General features: G+C 40.0%; 1 protein-coding gene across 3 annotated transcripts in view; it reads right to left on the bottom strand.

The window, feature by feature from the left end:
* Positions 1 to 23,715, bottom strand: part of slc6a9 (solute carrier family 6 member 9) — an 80,435-nt gene that overhangs the window by 21,714 nt on the left and 35,006 nt on the right. The window contains exon 1 of one of the 3 annotated variants that reach the window (XM_030752571.1): positions 10,068 to 10,187. The exons of the other annotated variants lie outside the window; for them this stretch is intronic. Coding sequence (XP_030608431.1) covers positions 10,068 to 10,085 — 18 coding nt within the window. The 5' untranslated portion in view covers positions 10,086 to 10,187. Of the gene's footprint in view, positions 1 to 10,067; positions 10,188 to 23,715 lie in introns of those variants that run through there. 3 annotated transcript variants of the gene reach the window in all.

Here is a 23,715-nt window from a genome sequence, read left to right as displayed (position 1 = left end):
CAGACAAACACGAGCAAGAGACAAAACACTGGGAATAGCATTGACCCCTGAATCTTAGGCGTCAGCTCTCCAAACTTCAACCTGATGTTTTAAGACAGGCTCGCACACGCTGGGTAGATGAGTTTCATTTCACTGGCACAGCGAGCGAGCTGACGAGTAGTGGACATGGTCAGAGCTTATTCTTTTTTTTTAGGGGGGGGGGCACTTATTTGGTCAGGGTTAGATGAGAAACCTAATACTGCTCTGAAACCTATAGCCAGCAGAAGGTTAGTTTAGCTAACTTGCTGTAAACAGGAGAGGCAGAAGTACAAAGACAACATGCTGGGGTGTTGGGGAGGATTACATTTCAGAGTATTTTCAGCTATTTGAAACATGGAACCAGTCTCGACCAGTTGCTTAGTAACATAACAGTATCACCAAGACCAGATTAAAGGTCACACCTAAAATCACTTTAAAGAAAAAAGGAGACACAACTATTTAATCACAGAGAATAGTCCTCTTGGATCAGAGAACAGTATAATTATGAGACACCACCTTTCTTTAGCATTATGAAAAGCTTTTCTGGTCTTATCTCTGTCTCCATCCATCTATCTAAAGAACCACCACGTTTAAATATTCTTTGTGGGTTATTGAAAAATGAAAGTTGTGGCAACATTTACAGTTTTAACTGCCCATCAAAGTCCTTCATCAATGTCAGGTTTGATGTGCTACTTGAACTTTTATATAGTATCCTTTTCTCAATTAGTATTAAAATAAAGAAATTAGCACATTGGTAGGAAGAGTAGCACAAAAAAGTGGGATGTCATGATCTTAAACTCTCAGCTAACACAGTTTATCTGACCGAGCTAACCAAAGCATGTCTAACAGGATGGAGGTTGAAAACATGTCCCCTTTAGCCATCTGCTTCAACTTGCTAGTTCCCAAAGTCAAACTGCAACCACTTTTTTGGGACTCAATATTGCAGTGGCTCTGAGAATATAGGCTATTGGAGTGATTTTTTTTTTTTTGAACTGGGAGTTGTACACATACACCGACAACAACTGGTCAGTGTTAAGTACTGTAGACAAAGCACCAGTGTGGAAGACTCTATTTCCATGTCCAACAAGTTGTTGAGCTAACAAACCATCCCAGAGTCATTGCCAGGTATACTAGCAATATCTTGCTAGTTTTTCCATCAACACCACCAGAGTTCAGAGGTTGTGGTGTTCGCTTTAAAAGTAGCTTATCAGAAAATATAGGAAAATGATGAGTGTTTGGGGATCAATCCCGAGTCTTCTGAAATCAAAGTGATAGCTGGCTCATTCCCAGGAAAAATGAAAGCTCTGTCTGCCTTACACACACTCTCTATTGGTGCTGGGCAAAAGCAAAACTTTGTATGTTTCATGACACCCTTTGCTCCCTTGACTGACCACAGTATCTGTATCTACCCATCCAGGTGTTGTAGCCTGTGGTGTTGGCTCCCAGAGCCCCCTGGTCACTCAGTCAGACGGACAGACTCCTCTCTCCATTTCCCTCCATCCTTCCATGTCTCCATCACGCGCTTCCCTGAGACCATCTGGGCTTTATATAAGACCCACGCATGCCCCCTCCCCGTGGCTCTCCTTCTGTTTAGTTTACAATTTTTCTCTCTTTCCAGGGTCTCTTTCGAGTGACAGTGCCTTCACCGAGACTGTTGCTGCTTGGGTACTCAAAAGGAGTCAAAAAGACAGACTTAGAGTGAGGCCCACTGATTTTGTTGATAGATTTTTATGAGTACAGCTTACATGTAGTTCTTAAATGTGTCACATCATACTTCATATAATTGTGCATTCTTATAAGTGACACTGCAAGTGCTGTGAGTCATTTGTTTGGTCAATATGTCAAGATGAGCAAGAGGAAATGTTGCTGCTTCCTTAGGCCTCAATCACACAGGTCGAGACACCGGTCAGCGACCTGCATCCTCTTTGTGACTACTTTCATGCTAGAGACTGCCAGCAACCACTTGGCAACTGGTCTGGGAATACACACATGACGTCACCTATGGTTAGTAAATCTTCAAGCTAAGTGTTCTTGCCATCACTATAGGCAAGCAGCTGTGACAAGAGGTGGTTCTGGGTAAGAAACCAAGGGATAATGAATGCTCATTGGCTAGCTGCTTGTCAATGACAAGGAAAAACATACCTGTTTTATCCTCCTATCTGACTCTAATAGGGACCATAATTTACAATATCAGCATTGTGTCGTATTCATTAAGACAAGAAACTAGTGATTAAGACCCGAAATTCATAAGGAAAGTATTTACTGAGGCCACAGATTAAGGGAACTGCAGCGTCATTTCCCACAGACCTCTATACAACCTGATTTTGTTTTAAACCAGAGGAGTCGCCCCCTCCAGGCGATAAGGAGGAATGCAGGTTTAAGACCCCTCCCACAAAAAAGCTTCACTTTAACAGTGTGTGAGCTTAAGGAAACTTGGCCATTCCTATCAAATATAATGTATCAAAGAAAAAAATAAAAGAAAGAACAAAAACCAACAAGCAAAAAACCTAACAGGTATTACAAAAATAACAAATTATTATTATTCAGCCTGATTATGAGGAAGTGTGATTGGCTGACTGCTCTGCATCAGCACCAAGTAAACAGAACAGATGGGATTTAGGTAGGTTTGCATTTACTTGGGCACACTTTCACGTACTGAAATCAAGTATTGATTTCACCTTGGGTCTGATTCATTTCTGATTAGCCAGCGTCTAATTACATTCAGAGCCTGCCGCTAATGGGTACTCAGCAGTAACAATACATCGATACTGGCAGGGCTATTAATTACCTATTCTGCAAGGGTAATCTCACAAGTTTGACTCTAACAATTTGTCAAACAGCAGCTGACAAAATAAGAGCACCTAACTCTTCTCTTTCAGAAGCTTAACTTGAAAAGGCTGTCAGCTCAGTCCCTGAAATGTAAATGCAACGAGAACTGCTGATGTGCACTGTGCAGGCTTAGAATGGAAGCGACATAAGGTGGGATCAGTGTGATTTACACAAAGATGTGCCACTCTACAAAGGCTTGCAGGTGTTATGTGAAGAGAATACATGCTCTCCTGTAGGATGGATGTATAACCCATCAAAAACTGACACCGAGCATGTTTTTCACACCATGTCACACATCACACAAATGTGCAAATGAATCACAAGTATTGACTGTAGAGTGACACTGTACACTGTGTTGTTGTTAGGCTGTATCACAGTCAACATCAGTGTCAAGTATCACAGCCTGATCATTTTGTAAACTTTAAATAAATGCTATAAATATTAAATAAATGTAACAGAATTTATTGGTTTGCGTTCTCACAGCAAAAGTAATTCAGTTTTATCCCCCGCTGATTTTTCCCCTCCTGTGTTTCCTCTTGAAGTCGCTGCTGCTCATCCTCCCTCCTCTCACAGCCCACAGAGTGCACTTCAGCTTTGTAGACCACACACAATATCACACACATGCATTTAAATATACACACTGGGTCAATTTGACAGACAGCAGCACAAACCTTTCAAACCGACATCTCCTGACAGCTGCAGCCATGTTTGTAAGAGATACTGTCCACTGGAGTGTAGCAAGAACAACAAAATTCCTTTCATCTTATGGAAACACACACACACACACACACACACACACACACACACACACACACACACACACACACACACACACACACACACATGCACGCACGCATGCACACAGAATTTACTTTTGCTTCTGCAAGCACAAAGTGGACAGCAAAAAAAATGATACTAGTACACTAGTACAACTTACTAGCGCTTCTCTTATTTTGAAAATTCCCTGTATTATTTCCATCTCTCTCACACACTTCATTAGTCACAACTCCTCACACAATCCCAACAAGAGAGCAGCGAGCGGAGTGCCAGGCTCTGCAAAGACCTGATAATCTCTCCTAACAGAATGTGATTTGTTAATATCGTGCAACTGCTTACTGTGCGTGTCATTTCCTGACTGAAAGAAATGTATTTTTGAGACACCTCCTGTGGAGCAATGGCATTTTACTGACAGCTCACTGGTCTCTCCCTCTCACCTGGGAAGCTGGTTCTCAATGCACATTTGCAAGTTTCATCCAATGAAAATTGAAGTTGCTTCTTTAAGGAAATCGTTACAGACTTACGTGTCCATTTTCTAGACATCCACCTGCTGTGTGATACTGTATTATGCATGTTTAGGGACAGAAGTGGTTTACTGAGAAAAACAATAAAAATGATTTCATAGTGATTTTTGTATGCCTTAGACATTTTCACAGTTAATTATCTTGCTAATATGTGACATGTAACAGCACTGTGGGGAGATTGTACCAAAAACAGGTTTCCATAGTGAATACAAAGCTCTACAGATGCCACTAATGTAGGTGAGTAACAGCTGTTAATTTCACATACTGACTAGGAGCACTGGTTTGGCTGTCTTTTTGCATGTGGGGATGAGACTACAGTATTTGTACTGTTACCTGATTTACAGGTAACATTTACAGGTACAGATGGGATGAAAATAAAAAAACAGGAATAAAAAACAGCCACAAATAAAAGAAATGAATTCATGCTATAAATGTCTGATAAAATGCTCCTGTGTGTGATCTTAGATGTTTTTTTTTTGTTTTTTGTGTTTTACCAGAATCTCTCTTTTCCTCTACATATTTCCTTTGTTGCTTCATACAAATCCAGATGTTACCCTTCCTGGTTGCACAGCTGTGCCCTGCAGATCCTCCAAACAGACTGTTTTGCATCCTCAAGCTCAACTTATTATGTTTGAAAACACTGCACAGAGAAAAACACCGTGCTTCAGTGATAAAGCCTGGCAGAATGTACGCCATCAGTTGGGGTTACACATAAAACCGTAGTTGAAATGAAGACCCAGCCAGGGTTATATTATAAGACTTTTAAATTGCAAACAACTGGCATAACAGCAGTTATTTTCATCAGTTCAAATCTCAAAACAAAACTGAAGCAGGAGTAAAGATGCAGCTTTACTTTAGCAGCCAATGAAATAAACATGTTCTGCATGTGCACATTGCATTGATCTGCTGTAGTCGATTGGGATTGTGGTTATTTTACTCCCATTATTTACTTTTGGCCATTTAAATTATACCAGTGCATCATATTCTGTCAGATATGTGAGAGCAAGCCCACATTGGATCCAAAGCATAATTAGCACGTGTACACTCAAACAAACTGTATTATGTAGGATGCTACCTTGTGATATTCAGGTGTTATTGTTAAAACAGAAATTGTTTTTTGCGTGGCTTCACAAGGCAGAAATTCAGCTATTGTGAAATGCGATGGAGCTGGCCCGAATGGGAAGCAGATAGGGATTAAAAGATGCAACACAGAATGGAGATGGAGACTGGAGATATGTCTGTCCAAATCAGTGTTTTTTTAAGGAAAAAAAAAAAAACATATGTAAGAATAGTTGCAGATACACAAATATAACCCTTTAAAATGTTCCAACGAACTCAGAGAATGTAATGTTAGCTCAGTCCATTTATAGGCAGCAAAGTATTTAAAACTAGTTTTTTCCAAATTTAGTGGGAATAAGAAGTACAGCTAATGTTAACATGTACTGTGACCTGACATTGTGAGTCCTGTGTTTAAATAATCAAGGAGCAGAGGTAAGCAGGTAGTCTTTGCAGACCATTGTATGACCATGAAAGGTTTGAATATGGACTGTAGGTTGGATACATTTAGATGACCGTATAAATATTTTGCACTTAGTTTTATCATAGTTTAAAACGAGCCTATGTGTGATAACAGATTTCTGAAATGGGACTGTAGATTTGCAATGGCCAGATCAAGGGAAGAGCTGTGTGGCATATAAAATAGTGTCATCTGCATAAATGTGTACATTACAGTTTATGGGGGGCAGAGATAACATTGGTTGTATACAAGGTAGATAAAAGAGGTCCAAGAATGATCCCTGTGGACCATCTGTACAAATGGTAAGTGGACTTGACCTGAAACCTTTGGAGATAACTGACTTGGAGATATCTGAAAGATAATCATGAAACCATTTAAGGGACAAGCCAACTGAGAAAAATGCAGTGATCTTCTGAATCAAATGCTTTTGATAGCTCTACGAACAGTGCAGAGCAACACTGAGGACTTCAATAATACTATATACACATACTACAGCTGTTATTGTGCTATGACATGATCTAAAACCTGACTGCTCTGATTGTAAAATATTATTGGGGGGACAGAGCCTTTCAGTCTGTGGCACCAAGACTCTGGAACAGTTTACCATTCCAGCAGTAAAAAAAACTTTCTGTTTAATCAGGCCTTCTTTGGTTATTTATGTTTTTATCTATTTTTATTCTGTTTTTACATGGTAAAACAGTTATATTGGTATACTGATATTGTGTTTTAATTGCTGTACAGTGCTTTGTAACTTTTATGTCTGTAAAAAGTGCTAAATAAATAGTACTTACTTAAATACTTACTATTTGATTCCAGATGCACTTTCAGTTGAACATTTATTAAGGACTAAGACTTTTGCTAGGCAACATAGTTTTGAGATAGGGTCATAATTATTTAGGCCACTAGGTCACCACCTTTATGGAGTGGGAGCACCTGTGCAGCCTTCCAGACTTCTGGAATTTTGCCAATAGCAACTGTTAAATTAAGAATCTCAGTTATAGGTGCCGCATTCAAGGCCAGCACTGAGAAGAAGGAGGGATGGGTCTAAATTTAAAGAGAGAAATTCAATATGAATATACCATAAGTATGCAGATTGCAAAGCTATGTAGACTATGAATATGTTTATATGTAGGGTGTATTACATTACAAATGTCTGAACACTAAGTTTGTAGGACAACATAAGTAAACTAATCAGTAGTCAGGAGGTAAAGCAACTCACCTACTAATCAGAAGGTTGGTAGACCTTTCCCTGGCTGCTCCAGTCTACATGTCAAAGTATCCTTGGGCAAGATACTGAACCTCAAGTGCATTCTCTAATGCGTTCATCAGAGTGTGAATGTTAGACAGAAAGTGTTTAGGTGCAGAAAAAAGTGCTTGTATTAATGGGTGAATGAGGCATGCTGTGTAAAGTGCTTGATTGAGTAGAGCTATCTGAGAACCAGTCCATTTACACCATCTGTGGTGGTCCGTGGATTGCATTTTAGTAAAACTTATCCTTAAATCACTGTTTTTGTCAATGGAGTCTGGTTACTTTGACAAGCAGCTTCAGTTTCTTATCAGCAAAGGCTGTCTAACAGCAAGTAAGCAACACATTTGGCTTGCATGTTAGAAGAGGCTTTAGATAGTTTGCTGTACTCTATAATTTGCACTCATCTCAACTCAGAAGAGGTAAGCAGTAGGGGACAGGATGTGCGTATGCATTCTCACAAACAGCTACAAATGTAACACGAGACTACTTTTGTATTTTAGGCACTATCTGGAGCTCTGAGAAAGCCAAAAAGAGTTGTTTGATGTCTGTACTTCTCTGGCACCACAATAACTCATGTCATGTCAGCCATTCAAAGAGAAACCTAAAGAAAGTATTCAGTATTTTCATGTTCACACATTCTATGAGAGATCAAAGAGTATTTAAAGGTTTAGAGAGGTTAAGAGAATAACTCTTCATGAAGAATTTAATAACACAGCCACCACAGCCAATCAGTGATGGCTCAGCTGATTCCCTTCTGCACATCTTCTTGGTAAATCTTGTATCATGCATACTGTTTCAGCTGCTTCAGTAAGCATACAGTTGCTGCCTCACTGCCAACCGCTTTGCAACCCAATAACAGTGATGCATGTTGCTCACTATTTTACATGAGACACTCCTGATACTGCTATGTAAAATAAAATAACAACACCTGTCCAAGGTGGTCAGACAAAAAAAAACAAAAAAACGTAATCTTTCAAAGTGGCACACATAATCTCCCTCGCTCTATACAGAGTTTAGTAAACATGTCTGTCTGCAGTGACTCAATCCACTTGGCTATTATGGGACAAAAAAGCCCACCGGATCCCCCCCAAAAACAGCCCGCTCAAAGCTCTCTTTATGAGTGGGCTGTGAGGTGAGAGTAATAGGCCTAAAGACAGTGTAGACTGTGGCTTCTCAACCTGCTACCACTGGGGCCACATACCAAAGAATCCCATTGGGCAGGGACTGAATAAATCCCCTTCCATGGCTGATTAATTGAAACCAATAGATGGGGTGTTGGGAGGAGGAGAGAGGAAGATGAGAGAAAGTCGAGCCCTGTCAGATGAGTGGTAGATAGATAGCTGCCCAGAAGCTAGGGTCACTTAAAGGTTACATTACTGACAAATTCGCAAGTGAATGAAAATTAACCACAGTATCGATTAAGAGGAGTATATCATGATATGATGACAGGTTCGGCAAAGAGCGTGAACAACAATGAAATATGTGGCGAGTAACCCGCTAGAGTCTGTGTGCAAGTTGCCCGTACTTCTATGATGCCCATGTTGTTGTATAGAGAAAAATAAAATAAACCTTCTGTCATGACATACAAAGCAAGTGCTTCACAGGCCTCCTATAAGTGGGAAGATCAAAATACTTTTTATTCTACACAAAATACATTAAGGATGGGATCTCAGTGCTTAAGATGGTTAGGCATAAACTTGACTTGTGGGGTAATTTGGTAGTAAATGCATTTCCACAGCACTGAAGCCCACAACTAAAGGGCTTCACAATTCTCCCAAACACAGCTGAGTACAGTTAAGGCATCAGCATGCGTCAAACTTTTTAGCATCACAACTGAGGCAAAATAAGCCTCTCACTCGTTTACCTTTTCAAGTTTCCAACAAAAAAAATGAGGAAGGAAGAGTCCACGGGGACTTTTAAAGCCCTGCAACATTTGTCACACATCTAGTTTTGTCATTTTTGCATGTACAAACACGTCTAACACCATAAATCTGTTGTTATACTGCCCAAAAGTATGTGCCATGATCTCCCACTAGGTCTTTCTACCCAAAGAATGTAGCCATTTGGGACAGGTTTTTGTACAAATCTGTGCCCTTATGTCAAATATATGTGACAAAGGTACCTTTGTAAGTGCTGCCTTGTATATTCTTGGTGAGCACGGGACAAGTGAACAGCAAATGTACATACATCCCCAGGATGCACTGACAACACAAATTCTGGAGAATCAGGCTGGGAGATTGTCTGCAGCATTCCACTCTCATGTGTAGAGCACAGAAACAGTCTGCTCATGTGCTCTGTGTTGTTTCAGTAAGGAAGCTGCCTTTATAGGAGGCAGTACACTTGGCATCTACTCACTAGCAGTCAATGCACTAGAATATAAGATGCACTAGTTGCACACTGGCACGATATAATATGACAGTAACTGTTTTACTAAGGAGGTGGCAGTTTAAAGACCACCTAATGCCATTTAGCTGTATCAAACATTCGTATTCTCACGTGCATCTGTTTAGAGCTGCAGTGCCCTTTTTAAAATTTCTTTATTTATTTGGTAGTTTTAGTTACTATGCAAAAACCATCAGTTTCTCTCTGTTTAACCACAGGTAATGGTATTTGGTGATCAATTCTGATAGCGGACACGAAATGCAGTCCGCTATCCGTCAAAGAAAAGAGACATAAAGTCTACAGGTTACTCTGAAAGGCGTTTGTGAAATGGTTTGCTTGCTGAAGCATGCAACCAGCTAGTCAGCCACTTGGGGATTGGTAAAATGATATCTAGTCAAATGAGTGAGTAGAACCACAAAGTAGAACCATGTGGCTGTAAAAACAGACCAGCAACTAATTCAGATGGACAACCACAAAGCAGGTTATAAAAAATCACAAACGTTAACAATGTTTAGTCCATCAAAGTGAAATCCTGATGGAAAATACATCATACTAAAGAGAATCTTTTTTGGAACCTACCTAAAACCTTTCAGCTGTTTACCCGAGCAAAACCACATACTGATTAGAAGATCATCTTTTCTTATGGATGGAATTGAAACACCAGGCTTTGCATAAGGTGCCAGCGGTTGTATTAAACAACTGCTCATGTGTAATGAAATCTGAAAATTACTTCCACATTTAAAAGTCCCGACTATGTCATTCACCTCCTTACCTTGAGATATTTTTTCATGATGGGGGAACTTGGAAAAGCAGCATGAGCCCCTCAGATACTCCTAACAGTCTTGTGAATGACCAGCTTCTCTATCTCTGTGATACTTATAGCACTAAACTTACCAGACTGGAATCCTCAAATGCCTTCCCTGGGGAAAGGGAGGAGGGGAAGGCTAGATGGCTGTGTATACATCTTTAAAAGTAAGGTGGGGGCTGGGGCTAAGAAGGGTTAAGGAAGGCGGGTGTGGTCAGGACAAACGTTAGGGGACCGGCATTATAGGTGATAAATCAAATGTTACATTTACATTGCAGTTTCTACACATGCATATAAGCGTCGGCATGCTTATGTTTTCATTTATATTTCATTTATTTTAAGGTGGTGTGATCTGAGAGTTTTATTTCAGGAAGGAGGGAGGAAATAATCAACAACTCTCCAGTTGTCGCCACATTTTCAATCCCGTTTGGGTATCTCAGCCATATGCAAGATGCATGTAAATACCATGAAAATGTCATCATATTTTTGGTAACCATCACCATCTCAACCAATCTGTTGCAACAGTCTCTTTTACAGTCCATTATTTGTGAACATGGCATGACAGTACCTTGTCAAGGCATTGTGAGGATAATCTTCCAATCCAAATCAGAAATAGGCTGTTCTCTAATAAAACAATAGTATTACATGAGCATGAGTGAAGGAGAGCGATGGGAAGAGGCAGACTGAAATAGAGTCGCATTGTGAGAGCTCTCTGAGAGGATAGGATGACAGAAAGGGAGAAGGAAAAGAGTTGAAGACAGAGGGCCGAGGGGCGGTGATGGCTGATGTGCGCAGACAGGCAAGGCAGGTCTAGCAGGAGCTGCTGCAGCCTTGTGCACCTACCCACTCCTACCACTACCCTTCACCCATACCCCTCCACCCTCCCTTGCTTGTTCACTCATTTGCTTAACAAGTTCATTTGTGCGTAGGACTTCATCGGGCATGGCTGTCAAGTGATGCGCGAGACTGGCCTGCGGAACTGTTGGCCCTCGCAAGCTGTTCACCTGCATCCATCTCACCCCCGCACACCCCCGCACTCACCCACACACATGTAGGGACATTCAAGTGCACATACCCTTATGCAAGAGCATAGATATGGCATCCAGTGATGCCAGTAGTGCGAGTAAATGGTGTGTGAGCACAGAGTTCGAGATGCAGCATTTTTTTCCATCAGTTGCGGAGCAGTGATTGAAATTGTGTTTTTCTCTTGCACTGCTGATTGTAGAACTAAAATGATTAACTGATCATCTGATGGATTCATATACAGAAGACTCATGCATGGCCCATTGGTTCCAGCTACAATGTTGCTACAGGGTTTGATTATCTGTGGGTTTTGACAGGTTGTGACAGGCATTCTTCTTTACGGAGTCCAGTAAAAGACACATTCAGTCAGCTGGAAGTTCTCATGGTTTGGTTTGGGGCTTTATAACAAAGTTGAGTTCTTACCAATTTGATGCCACACATTCAGTAAGAGCTTTATTGTGAGATGATCTGTTATACTGTAGACTGCATGTAAGAAATCTCAGGTTTCACCTAAAATTCTAATAAACTGAAGAGATAAATAATAAAATTATGAAGGCTAATGGAAAAAAGCTGTCAGTTATTGCTAGTCAAGATTTTATGCCAGTTTAATTTTCCATTATCCTACTCAAAGTGTATTTCTGACATATTTAAGACCAAACAATTAATTAATTAGTGAAGAAAATGACAGACAGCTTCATGCCTAGTTGATTTTTGGGGACTTCTCATTTTGATATGGTACTCATCATTTATAGTATTGCAGCCATCACTGTGATGGACGCACTGTTGACAATTATCTGCTTTTCTTCCTCCTTTTCAAAAGCAAACACACATCAAAAATGCCTGAGCCAATCTTTTTCCATCTCTCTTGTTTTCCATCATTGTTTTAGCCCTCCTCACTTGAGGCAGCATTAACGGGCATCATCTCAACGGAGTCGCCCTCAATCCTCGCACTGCACAGCAAGTATGCTGCTTCAACAAGAGTGCGCATGGACAAAAATCACGCACGCACACACTCATGCAGCCTCAACAAGCATTATCAGCCCCAAACCCTCCTGTGTTTCCTTGCTAACACGGTGAACATGCTGCCTCAACGAGCCCCATCATCAGCTCTTTTCTCCCCTGGTTTTTGCTTCCTACAAATCCATGACAAAGCTGATGAATAAGCCTCATCAGCCTTTTCTCCTCACCCCATTTCAGAGTTTTGCTTAAAACTTGTTCTTCTTTGGAAAAGTTGCAGTGCAACACAATGTAAATGTGAAGCATGTAGGTTACAGCGCTGCACTTTTAACTGCTGAAGAATGGGGGCTTTTGCAGAAAATACTTAGAAATAATTTAGGTCCGCTACAGCATGCAAAGCACATTTAAAACTTATCTGATCAAATAATTATTCATTAATTTCACAGCATTGCACGTGTAGTTTTATATGCAGGACATTAGTATTATAAAATGTCCCTGGTACAATCAGGCACACAAAAACAATATACTCTGTTGAGGATCCTCAACAAATATTTTTATCATCATACTCAAGCCAGATCATTTCCACATTCATGCCTTTTTTATAAAGTTAGATTTGGCAATATTAAGAATTAATAAGCCAGTATACTGAGCATTTACACATTTGCAAAATGCCTATAGCAACATTACAACATTAAAGAAATGAGGTGACTTAGATAAATACTTATATACTTATATACTGGTGATTGTTCCTATAAATTTTTTTGAATTTTAGCTTTAACAATCCAAATGATTTTTTTCAATCTACGGAGACATGAGTCACCACAGCAAAGGAGGGAGTAGCATGTGGTCTGAATATGATTAAATTACTTGCTGAAAATCTTGAAAAAAAAAAAGAACAATGAATCTCTAGACAACACAAAATGATGCAACACAAAAAAGAGGAACTCATGTTGGAGTGTCAGTAATGAACAATTCACAATTGCTTTGAGTTGTTTACGGTGCTTTTTTGTTGCTTAGATTGGTGCAAAGTACTTTAGATTATTACTTTAGAAATAGAATAGAAATAAAGTGGTTACTTGGATGAATTTATGAATAACGATAAACTTATCATGACCGAATGATAGTTATTTGATCCCCTGCTGAATTTCTAAGTTTGCTCACTTACAAAGAAATAAACGGGCTCTAGTTTTTATGGTAGTTTCATTTTAATGGAGCGAGAATATGAACAAAAAAACAGATTACATAAAAGTTAGAAACTGATTTGCATGTCATTGAGTGAAATAAGTATTTGATCTCCTACAACCCAGCCAGAATTCTGGCTCCCATAGATTGGATGTGTGTCCATGTTGCAGACAGATTTACAATCAATCAGTAAATTGCTGATACTCATGATCTCAACTTGTTATGTGTATAAAGCACACCTGTCCACAGAATCAGTTACTTCCATTCCAACCTCTCCACCATCATGGACAACACCAAAGACCTGTCAAAGGATGTCAGGGGCAAGACTGTAGACCAGCTCAGGGCTGGAATGGGCTACAAGACCATCAGCAAGAAGCTTCATGAGAAGGTAACTGTTGTTGCTATTATTTGGAAATTGAAGACATACAAAATGACTATCATTTGCTCTCAGTCTGGAGCTCCATGCAAGATCTTGCTTCATGGAGTGGAGATGATCATGAGAAATTTGGTGGCTCAGCCCAGAATGACACAGGAGGAGCTGGTTAATGATCTGAAAGCAGTTGGGACCACATTCACCAAAAACACCATTGGTAGCACATTATGCTGTAACCAATTGAAATCTTGCAGCACTCGCAAGGTCCCCCTACTCAAGAAGGCAGATGTACAGGCCCGTCTAAAGTTTGCCAGTGAACATATAAATGACTCAGTGAAGGCTTGGGAGAAATTGCTGCAGTCAGATGAAACCAACTCGACCCGCTGTGTTTTGGAGGAAGAGAAATGCTGAGTATGACCCAAGGAGCATCAACCACGGAGGTGGAAATGGTTGGGGGCTATTTTTCTGCTAAGGGTACAGGGTGACTTCACCGCATTGAGGAGTTAGTGGATGGGGCCATGTGCAGGAGAATCTTGGAGGGGAACCTCCTTCCCTGAGCCAGAACACTGAAGATGAGTCGTGAATGGGTCTTCCAGCATGACAATGACCCAAAACATACCACCAACGAAACAAGGGAGTGGCTAAAGAAGAAGCACATTAAAGGTCATGGAGTGGCCTAGCCAGTCTCCAGACCTCAATCCTGTGGAGGGACCTGAAGCTTTGGCTTTCCAAGCAACAGCCAAGAAACCTAAAGGATTTAGAGAGTTTCTGCAATGAAGCTGCAGTTGTTTCTGCAAGAAACGTTTTACTCCAGATTTTTGGTTCTGTCTCTCTCCATTAAAATGAAACTACCATAAAAAATCTGAAACTCTTCATTTCTTTGTAAGAGAGCAATCTTACAAATTCAGTAGTGGAGCAAATAATTATTTCTCCCACTATATTAAATTGGACATCCAGTTACTTACAGTAACAAAGCTTTTCTTGGAGAGAAATACTGGCAGTAAATGCTAAATAAATATAAACTTCTGCCTCTACCATGCTGTCTATGCAGTATTTTACACAGCATTTTTTACTCGGCTGCTTGTGTAGCAGTAAAAGTGATAACTATACTGAATAAGTCTCACTATAAGTCTGAGAAAATTTAAAAGCATCCATCACTATTAAATAATTTCAGTGAAAAGAGTTAATATCAAGATAGGTGAGGTGAAAATGAGCTTCCATGATAATTTCCTAAAGTAAAATTAATATGCCAATTTGAACTATAGTACCTCACTAGCCTGAATCTGACATTCACAGAAAAGGCAGGTTTTGCCACAATGGTTCAGTTAATTCTAGTTTGCATTGAAGAGATCAATGAACCTGAATAAATGGGTGGCCATAGCAGTGTGGTACAGTCCAAATTCAAGGCAACTCATCACTGGGATTATCTTCCTGAAAATGTGGGCATGTGGACCAAAATCCAGTGGATCCAAACCCAAAAATCTTTTAGTTTCGGACTACCTGTCTGAGTTTGCTTTTATTTTTTTGTTCTGAAACTGAAGCCTATTTATAGGTACTCATATTGGAAAAAAGTTGCTTCGTGTTAATACCAATGGCCAAATAGCGCAGGCTGGAAAGTGCTGCCCAGTGACACTAAAAGCTTCAGACTTTTCACCCTTACCATGACCCCAACATTCCTGAATAGGGTGTTTTTGGAAGAAGACAGTAACTCTAGCAGGGTTACTAACTTGAGTGTGACCTACCTACACATGTATTTCACTCCCTATCCTTTATTACAGACTAAAAATGGTGAATGGTGGCCTCTTTCATGCATCCATGACACTTCATCAAATACAACATTTTCAACATTTATAAGAGCTTAAGGGTGATAATAAAAGAGTAGGTGGAACTGAGAGTAAGTAATGGGACATGGCATTCGAGCGACGTATGACTAGGCTCCTGTATAAATATTGCTTTATTACTGTTTTGTGTCAATCCTCATATCACTTCTGTTTTATACCATCATGTGAGACAGGAATGAAAAGTTTTCACAAAATGGGGGGGGGGGGGGACTGACTGCTTTGAGAGAGATGATAAGATAACTCTAGGTCAAAGTCTGCCCCTCCCAGTCATTTTTAGCACCTCCAGCATGTGAAACACATCCTAAAAAATGATCCCACAGTTTCCTGTTTCAGTGTAGTTATTACTTTGAGCAAATCCTTTTGGTTTTATAAAATATAATCATTGCAAATACATCTTGTAATGCTCAAGCTTTATAAATATTTAGTAAGGTGCATAAGAAGGAGAACAAATCTGATATACTGAGACATGCTGATGTATGTCCAACATACTTTTTTCCTCTATTCATCATATTTTCTGAAAGAATTCCCAAATTGCCATATAATTTGCACCACGGGAGTTGCATTTGGGGGTAAAGTATTTTACTGTAAACTCAATGGGGCACAAGCTTGTGTACCCCTAGTGACGGGTGTCCCTACTGGTGTCAGGAAGAGCATCCGGTGCCAAATCTGTGCCCAATCAAATGTATGAAGCTGTCTGAGGTGGCAACCCCACAGGGAATAAGGGAGCATGTTATAATACTTACAGTAGATTCAAAAGTAAAAATAAATAAATAAATAAATTAAAAAAGCAAACACCCAAAAAAAAAAAAAAAAAAGAGCACTGTGGGTAATTAGTGAGCTTTCACCTACATCTACACTGGAAGTGATTCACAGTAACATGGTGCACCTTCCAGGTGAGCAACTGAAGCAACAACCAATGAGAGTGAAGAATACTGTTGACTGACATATTACCTGGTAATAAATATATTAGAGGGTTACTTAGGCAACTGAAACGTTGAAGCAACTGCCCATCAGCTTCAAAGTGATGTGCTTCCGGTGAGAAATAACAGTCAGGTTGATTTTTATAGCACATTTAAGCACAACAAACGCTGACCAAAGTGCTGTACAAAAATCAATAAAACAATTAGGAAAAACGAAATTACGGATACAAATTAAAGATCATAACCAATAATGTTCACAGAATGACACCTTTAACGATTAAAACTACACTGAAAAAAATGAAAGGTTTAGAATGAATTTTTAGTTTAGGTTTGAAATCTTTTAGTGAAGCAGACAACCTGATCCGGAGGGGAAAGGTAATCCAGAGTTTCGGAGCTGTGACTGCAGAGGACTGACGCCAGTAACATCTCTGACAGATACTTAGGGGCAAATCAATGTAAACATTAAAAGTGAACAAAAGGATTTTAAAATGAATCCTAAACTGCACAGGTAGCCACTGTGACAATGCCAGAATCAGTGAAATATGTTTAGATTTTTGTTTACCCATCAGAGCCCAGCAGCAGCAGTTTGGACTAACAGCAATTAAGATAATAGTGGCTTACCCACGCCGGTTTGGAGTAATCCAGTATGGATGATAAAAGCATGGATCACCTTCTCAAGACTGTTAAAGGAAAGGAAGGGTTTGACTTTAGCTGAAATTATAATATCAAATACTTTAATAAGAGGAGTCGAGTATGATTTTAAAAAAAATTTGGTCACAAAGTTTGAAATTGTGGCACTGAGGAGACGCAGTAACACTTAGTCTTACATTCATGAGTCAAAATGAAATCAAAGCACAAACTTGTAGTAAATTAAAGACCCCCCCCCCCAAACGCAACAAAAACAACAACAAACAGTATTATGTGTACTGATATATCTCAGTATGAAAACACTGGGCTTGCACATTCACACAGCTGGGCGATAGCATTTCCCCCCAGTCCTCCATCCCTCCCATCAGCCACACGCCTCTCCTTTCAGAAAGCCAATCAGCCAGTCAGCTTTTCATTCAACTCTCCAGTCATTTACTATCCATCATTAATTCTTCTATTCATCTGCCCAACCATGCACGTATCATCAGTTTGCTGTGTGTTAGTATGTAGCATGAGGCTGTGCTTCTGCAAAGCAGCTGTGAGCCCGGAAGCCTAACTTAGTGAAGTCAGAGGGAGACCGAAGGTTAGAGCCACCACAGGGAGATGGACAAGGGGCGCAAGCACACACATACAGACACACACACTTTTTTCCCCCTGTATTTGTTTCAGCCTCTCGCGTTTCTCTTTTCCGTGTGTCTGTGCCTTTGCTTGCTAAGCCTTGGTGCAGTGACTAAACGCGGCTACTTTGCACTTACGCTCCATAAACTGCAACACCTGCCCCCAGATGGGCAGAGTTTCTTTCTCTTTCTCTCTCTCTCTCTGTGTGTGTGTGTGTGTGTGTGTGTGTGTTCGTGTGTGGGCCCCTGCTGGCTTCCTACACTAGATGTAATGTACTGAACTGTATAATATCTGCAACCAAAACATTATATATGTCATCCAAAGATGTTTCACAGTTGATTCCATTTCAATATGCTTCTTAACACTTTCCTGATAATGTTTGCTTTTCCAATATTCCTGCCAAAACATGCTCTGTTTGTGATGTTTAACTTAAAAGGGTTGTTTTAGAACATCAACTGGCACTAAAACCGTGACCGCCTGCAGGGCAGACGGGCTAAATATGTCTACCTACGCCCGTACAGACAGACATAAACAGAAAAGGTAGGTGTTGGAGTGCGGCAGCACTGGATGGATGGATGGATGCCTCTACAGTGGAAGAATTTGTACTTTTCTACACAGCAGGCCTCATTACCTTCTTGTCAAAGCACTGTGTGATCTAGAAAAACTCCTCATATACAATGACCATCTCAAACTATAAAATTAAAAGAGATTCAAAAGCCTAATAGTGTAATTTCCATTGTGTATATGTACATAAATATGCAGGTAGTGTGAACACAAGAAGCAATACTAAAGGAAAGGAGCAATAAAGTAATGACATGCTGAATAATTTTTTGAAACAATATGAACTCAAAGCTCCGGCACTCAGAGCTGGAAATAGTTTCAGATCTATCTGATCTTTTCTTTCACTAAAAGGATGTCAAGACCAATCACCAGCACTCACTTAGCAATTACCAGATCCATCTGAACTTCTTATTATTCCAATTATTAGTCAAGCATGCCTTGAAATCACACAAGACCTCAGACTATTGTCCCAACACGGCAAGTATAGTCTACCGCTGTGAGGAAGGACGTGACCCATGTAATGACAGAGGAAATGAAGGAACCAGGTTTTGAGCGGCGCTGGGCAGCCAAGCTACTTTTGAGACAGGATATTGGATGGGTGATTTTCGAAAATGGAGAAGTATTTGACGACAGCGATAGCGATAAGGAAAATGGCTCGGGCTGTGCGACACACAGAACTTTGTCAGTTCAATTTGTTCACCCCCACAAAGACTGTCTGGAAAGCAGAAAATTCACTGGCACAGGTTTGTAACCTGTTTTTGTTTGTTTTTTACTATTTTATCAGCCTGCTGTTCCACTTTCCTGTTTGTACACATGGAAGAACAGCTCACATCTTCTCATATTTCTGCTCTTAAAGTCCACTGATTAAGAGATTACAGAAGGTTAAATCATTTAATGCTCTACGTGATCTCACTGGTGTTATTAAAGTTGCTTCATTGACCAAATGCTTCAGCACTCTTTGTATTTATGATTTAATAATAATAATACTTCTTCTTCCTCTCAGATTGGACGGAGGTGAGAGGAACATTGGGTTATATTGTGACTGACCAGCACCTCTTGAGGTTCAAAGAGAGTAGATGTGGTGGTACAGCATTACTTGGTTGGCGTGCAAACTTAAGTCACTTCACTTCAATTTAGCCTAAATTAATCTTGGCAACTGTTGTTGAGCTGTTGAACAACCTGCTCAGATGCTTTTTGTTCCCCGGTCCTATGTAGGATTTGATTTAATGACAGTTTTCAGTTTGTTTTAAGACATACGACAGCATGCTGAAGCTACCCAGACAGGTAGGATTGGCTCATTTCGGGAGGGGTCACGTTTAGTCCCCTGTTGTGAACTGGGTTTGTTTAACTGGTTTTAGTGTGTGTGTGTGTGTGTGTGTGTGTGTACCGACACACAGAGAGATTTCCCAGAACCTCCTGATTAAATTATTCACCTCTAGAAGAAAAAAAAGCAATGACTAGTGGAAAACTGGCACATAATGTACAGGGTCAGATTTTATATACTGCCTAAAAAAAATTAAGAGAACACTTAAATCATGCAACGAGATCTCGGTGAGTGAAATATTCAGGCTGAAAATCTTGACTGACATACATTGTGTAATCACTGAGAACAAAATGAGCCTGTGTAAAAAAAATCTAAGTTGCAAATTGCTCAAAGCTTCCCAAAAAATATTCAAAGGTTTCCTTAATTTTTTGAGCAGTATATGATCGACAGTTATGGCACAGTGTAGCACCGCTTAAAGCCAATACACTTTTGACAGACATGAAGTAGCGCAAGGGCTGGCAAAACATGACAAATTTATCTGACCCGGTACTCTAACTTTTAAGGTTATTTCAGTGGCAAATAATATTACCCACACTTTCTTGGCTGAAATTATTATTACTGTTTTTATTATTATTATTATGTAACTTATATCAGCTCAATTTTCTGTAATACAGAGGCTTACAAGTCCTGAGGTGCATCCGTGAAAAGATTTTAGTTAAATTAGAGAAGGACTCACACAACCAATTTCTCAAAGCAATTTGTGTTTTAGCAGAAAAAAGAGGCTCCTGCTCAGTAAACACGAGCGTTTAGAGGCTGATAACACAACCTCAGGTTGTGATGAACATTTTACAGAAATTAATGGCTTGTGCATAATTCATGGAGGCTATATTTTACTGAACAACATTAAGGAGGGCATAGCAGATTACGCCATAAAATGTTAAAACAGGATATAATAATAATAATGATTTAAAAAAAGTTACATACTAGCCCTGCGACAGACTGGCGACCAGTCCAGGGAGTGCCCTGCCTGTCGTCCTATGACAGCTGGGATAGGCTCCACCCCCCCCCCCCCCCCCCCCCCCCCCCCACCACCACCACCACGAATTGGATAAGCGGAAGAAAATGGAAGTTACAGACAAGACAAAGAAATCACACTTTTAAGTTTTAATTACAAAAATAGCCCACATGTTCACAGGCTCCACAAATACCCCACCACACATGGTAAAGTTGCCTTCACAAACAGAAGGTCCAGGTGAGGGTACTCGCTCAGTCGATGTGTAAAACAGCAGTTTCCCTGAACATGTGTTAAATATGTTTGGGAGATCTGTCCATGATGACATTGTCACTGTGTAAGCACTGAACGACAGCTGCCTTTCTGCACATGCAGAGAGCTATACAGATGTTTGGTGGTGGAGGGGGCCTTTGCACACCTTCACAGTGGTTAGGAATAAAAAAGGGGGGTGGGGGGCTTGTCAAAGACAGTTCAATTATGATAGATAAGCAATGGTTAAATAAAAAATAATATTAATAAAAAAATATTCCTAAACTTTTATGACTGAAAATAAGTTAATAAAATAACTTATAACTTAAACTAATAATAAAAAAAAGGGAAAAAAAGTCACTGAACTGCTTGAAACACACTATGCTACACAACTATGAATGCAGCTGAACTATTCACCTGAACACTGTTAATAAGCCACTGCAAACAGGCTTTTGTTCATGTCTGTGGTGTATGGTTAAATTTAACTGTCCAATTCAAAGGTTATCAATCCCAGTATTAATTTCATTGACAAACTATTTTCGTCATAGTTTTCGTCAACGACCCTTTTTTTCATGATGAAAACGAGACGATAACTAAATAAAAACTACCTAAAAGGATAAAAACAATGAAGAGATTAACTGACACTTTCGTAAACGAATGAAAACGAGACGAAAATGCTTGGCGGGGATGACATCCAATCAGAACTGATTTAATTTTGTGACAGGGCGGGACAAGTTAGGAAAACATCCAATCAAACGCACAGTTGCACAAATTTGATCTAAACCCAGGAAGGCCACACTAGTCTGTGAATGTTCGTTACTTCCGATAGAACTAAGTTATGTAAACAGTGTCAGCAGGGAGAAAGAGAAGAGCCGATGTATGGACACATTTGTCCTTTGACGTTGTGACAAACAAATTGATGGGTAAACCATGTGGGGCGACTATTTCGGGTAAAAACAGACAAATCTTAAATGACATCTGCAAACCAGTCACCCAGATCTCCATACAAAGGTCAGCATTTTAATGTCATGCAGGGTAAAGTGTTTTTCCCAGTTTAGTGTTTGTGTTTAGAGAAAATCTCCATACTGTGGTGGATTAGCCTTTCCTAATCTTAGTCCTGAACACTGCCCTGTACCTTTCAGAGCGTGTCCTGCTGTAAAACGCTCGTATTATCTCAGTAAGGTGGTGTTACTGATCAGGTGTGCGGGAAGCAGGTGAAACACTAATGTTAATAATATTAATAATATTCCATAACTTTTAATAAATGTTTAATTCCGTGTAAGTGTGTATAATGACTAATTCAAGGGAACTGAAGAAAAAGCATTTACATTTTACACTCTATATTCTTACACTAATTAGTCGACTAAAACTAAAGCTATTCAGATGACTAAATTATGACTAAAACTAAATTACATTTTCATCAAAAGACTATGACTAAAACTAAATCAAAATTTGCTGTCAAAATTAACACTGATCAATAGAAATAATACAAAAAAAATCAGACTGACGGGCACCCTCGACTTCAGGCGGACCTAAAAATGCAAGACAAAAACAAATCAAGCTTCTAATGAGAATCGTTTGTTTATTTCAGTAACACTTGTTTCATTAGTACGGTTAATCACTGAATGGAAAAAACAGGTGTGGTGAACAGGTATGATTTATTTATTTGGCTTCTCTGAGGCCATGCCTGAAAGAAGAAGCAATGCTGAAACCGAGTTACAAAGTCACTTCAGAATTAAAGAAAAAGAATTAACTGGAGCATCTACAAACTCTATACTTGTAATAAAACGTATGAAGGACAGCGATTCTGCCACGTTAAAAACTGAAAGAACACCTAGAATTTCAGTCTAATGTGAGCAGGTACAACTGCAAACGCACAAATTAGAAAACTAAGACTTCAGTTGGCACTCCACCGGCACTGAAGCAAACATTTAATTTGACAGGCGATCAGGAGGACGAGTGAGTAATTATATGGACCGAAACACTTGTTTATGCGCACAGGCAGCCGCACTTGTAAGCCCGGAAGAATCCAGTAAGTCCTGTCAGTCAAAGCTTTGGGAGAAATATGGCGTTTGTGTTAACAAATCTAAACTGCCCAGAATCCGCGGATTAGCATGTGGACTGCTGTCAGCTGTGAATACTGCTTTAGGGAATTGTTCTCAGTCTACACACACAAACGCACACATTCACCTATGTAGCCTCCACCTGCGCACACACACAGACACACACACACACACACACACACACACACACACACACACACACACACACACACACACACACACACACACACACACACACACACACACACACACACACACACACACACACACACACATCTTCAGGACTCCACCTAGAACCTTACACTCCAGGATTTTTGTGGAGCATCTGTTGTGTGGTTGTGTTCTTTGAATGAAAGTACATAAAACTTGAAACATTTGTGCATATCCCTGTAGGTGTGCGTGTGTGTTTTCAGCGTGTGCGTTTGCATACACAGCTATAGCCGGCTGAGTCAGCCTTGACAGCAGCAATCGGAAACAGGAGACAAGGACTTGGCTAACAACACAAGCCAGCAGCAAGGTCAAACGCTCACACACAGACAGACAAAAACACACACAGACACACACATCGCTTTTTTTGTCTCTACCTGCTGTAATAGAAATAACTGTATATCTTATCTTAAGCAGATCAGAGGATTTAATTGTTTCAAAGTGTTTCAAAGTCAGCCGAGAGTTAATAAAAGGAAGCGGAGCAAAGGATGTATGTGCCAAAGTGTGCAATTAAAGCCGCTTGTGGAGGAGGAAGGGGGGCATAAATATCGGCCTTTTCTGGACACTACTGCTTTTCTACTCTGTCACTCTCTTTCACACACACGGCGGACCAGCCCACTTCCTTACCAACCCCATCTCTCACAGTGCTGCCCGGACTTCCCACTGCAATTACTTATAAAACTTTTCAGGGCCGCCA

Source organism: Archocentrus centrarchus, chromosome 17 (genome assembly GCF_007364275.1).
Source record: "Archocentrus centrarchus isolate MPI-CPG fArcCen1 chromosome 17, fArcCen1, whole genome shotgun sequence".
Taxonomy (NCBI): domain Eukaryota; kingdom Metazoa; phylum Chordata; class Actinopteri; order Cichliformes; family Cichlidae; genus Archocentrus; species Archocentrus centrarchus.
This window is presented reverse-complemented; position numbering and strand designations above follow the sequence as displayed.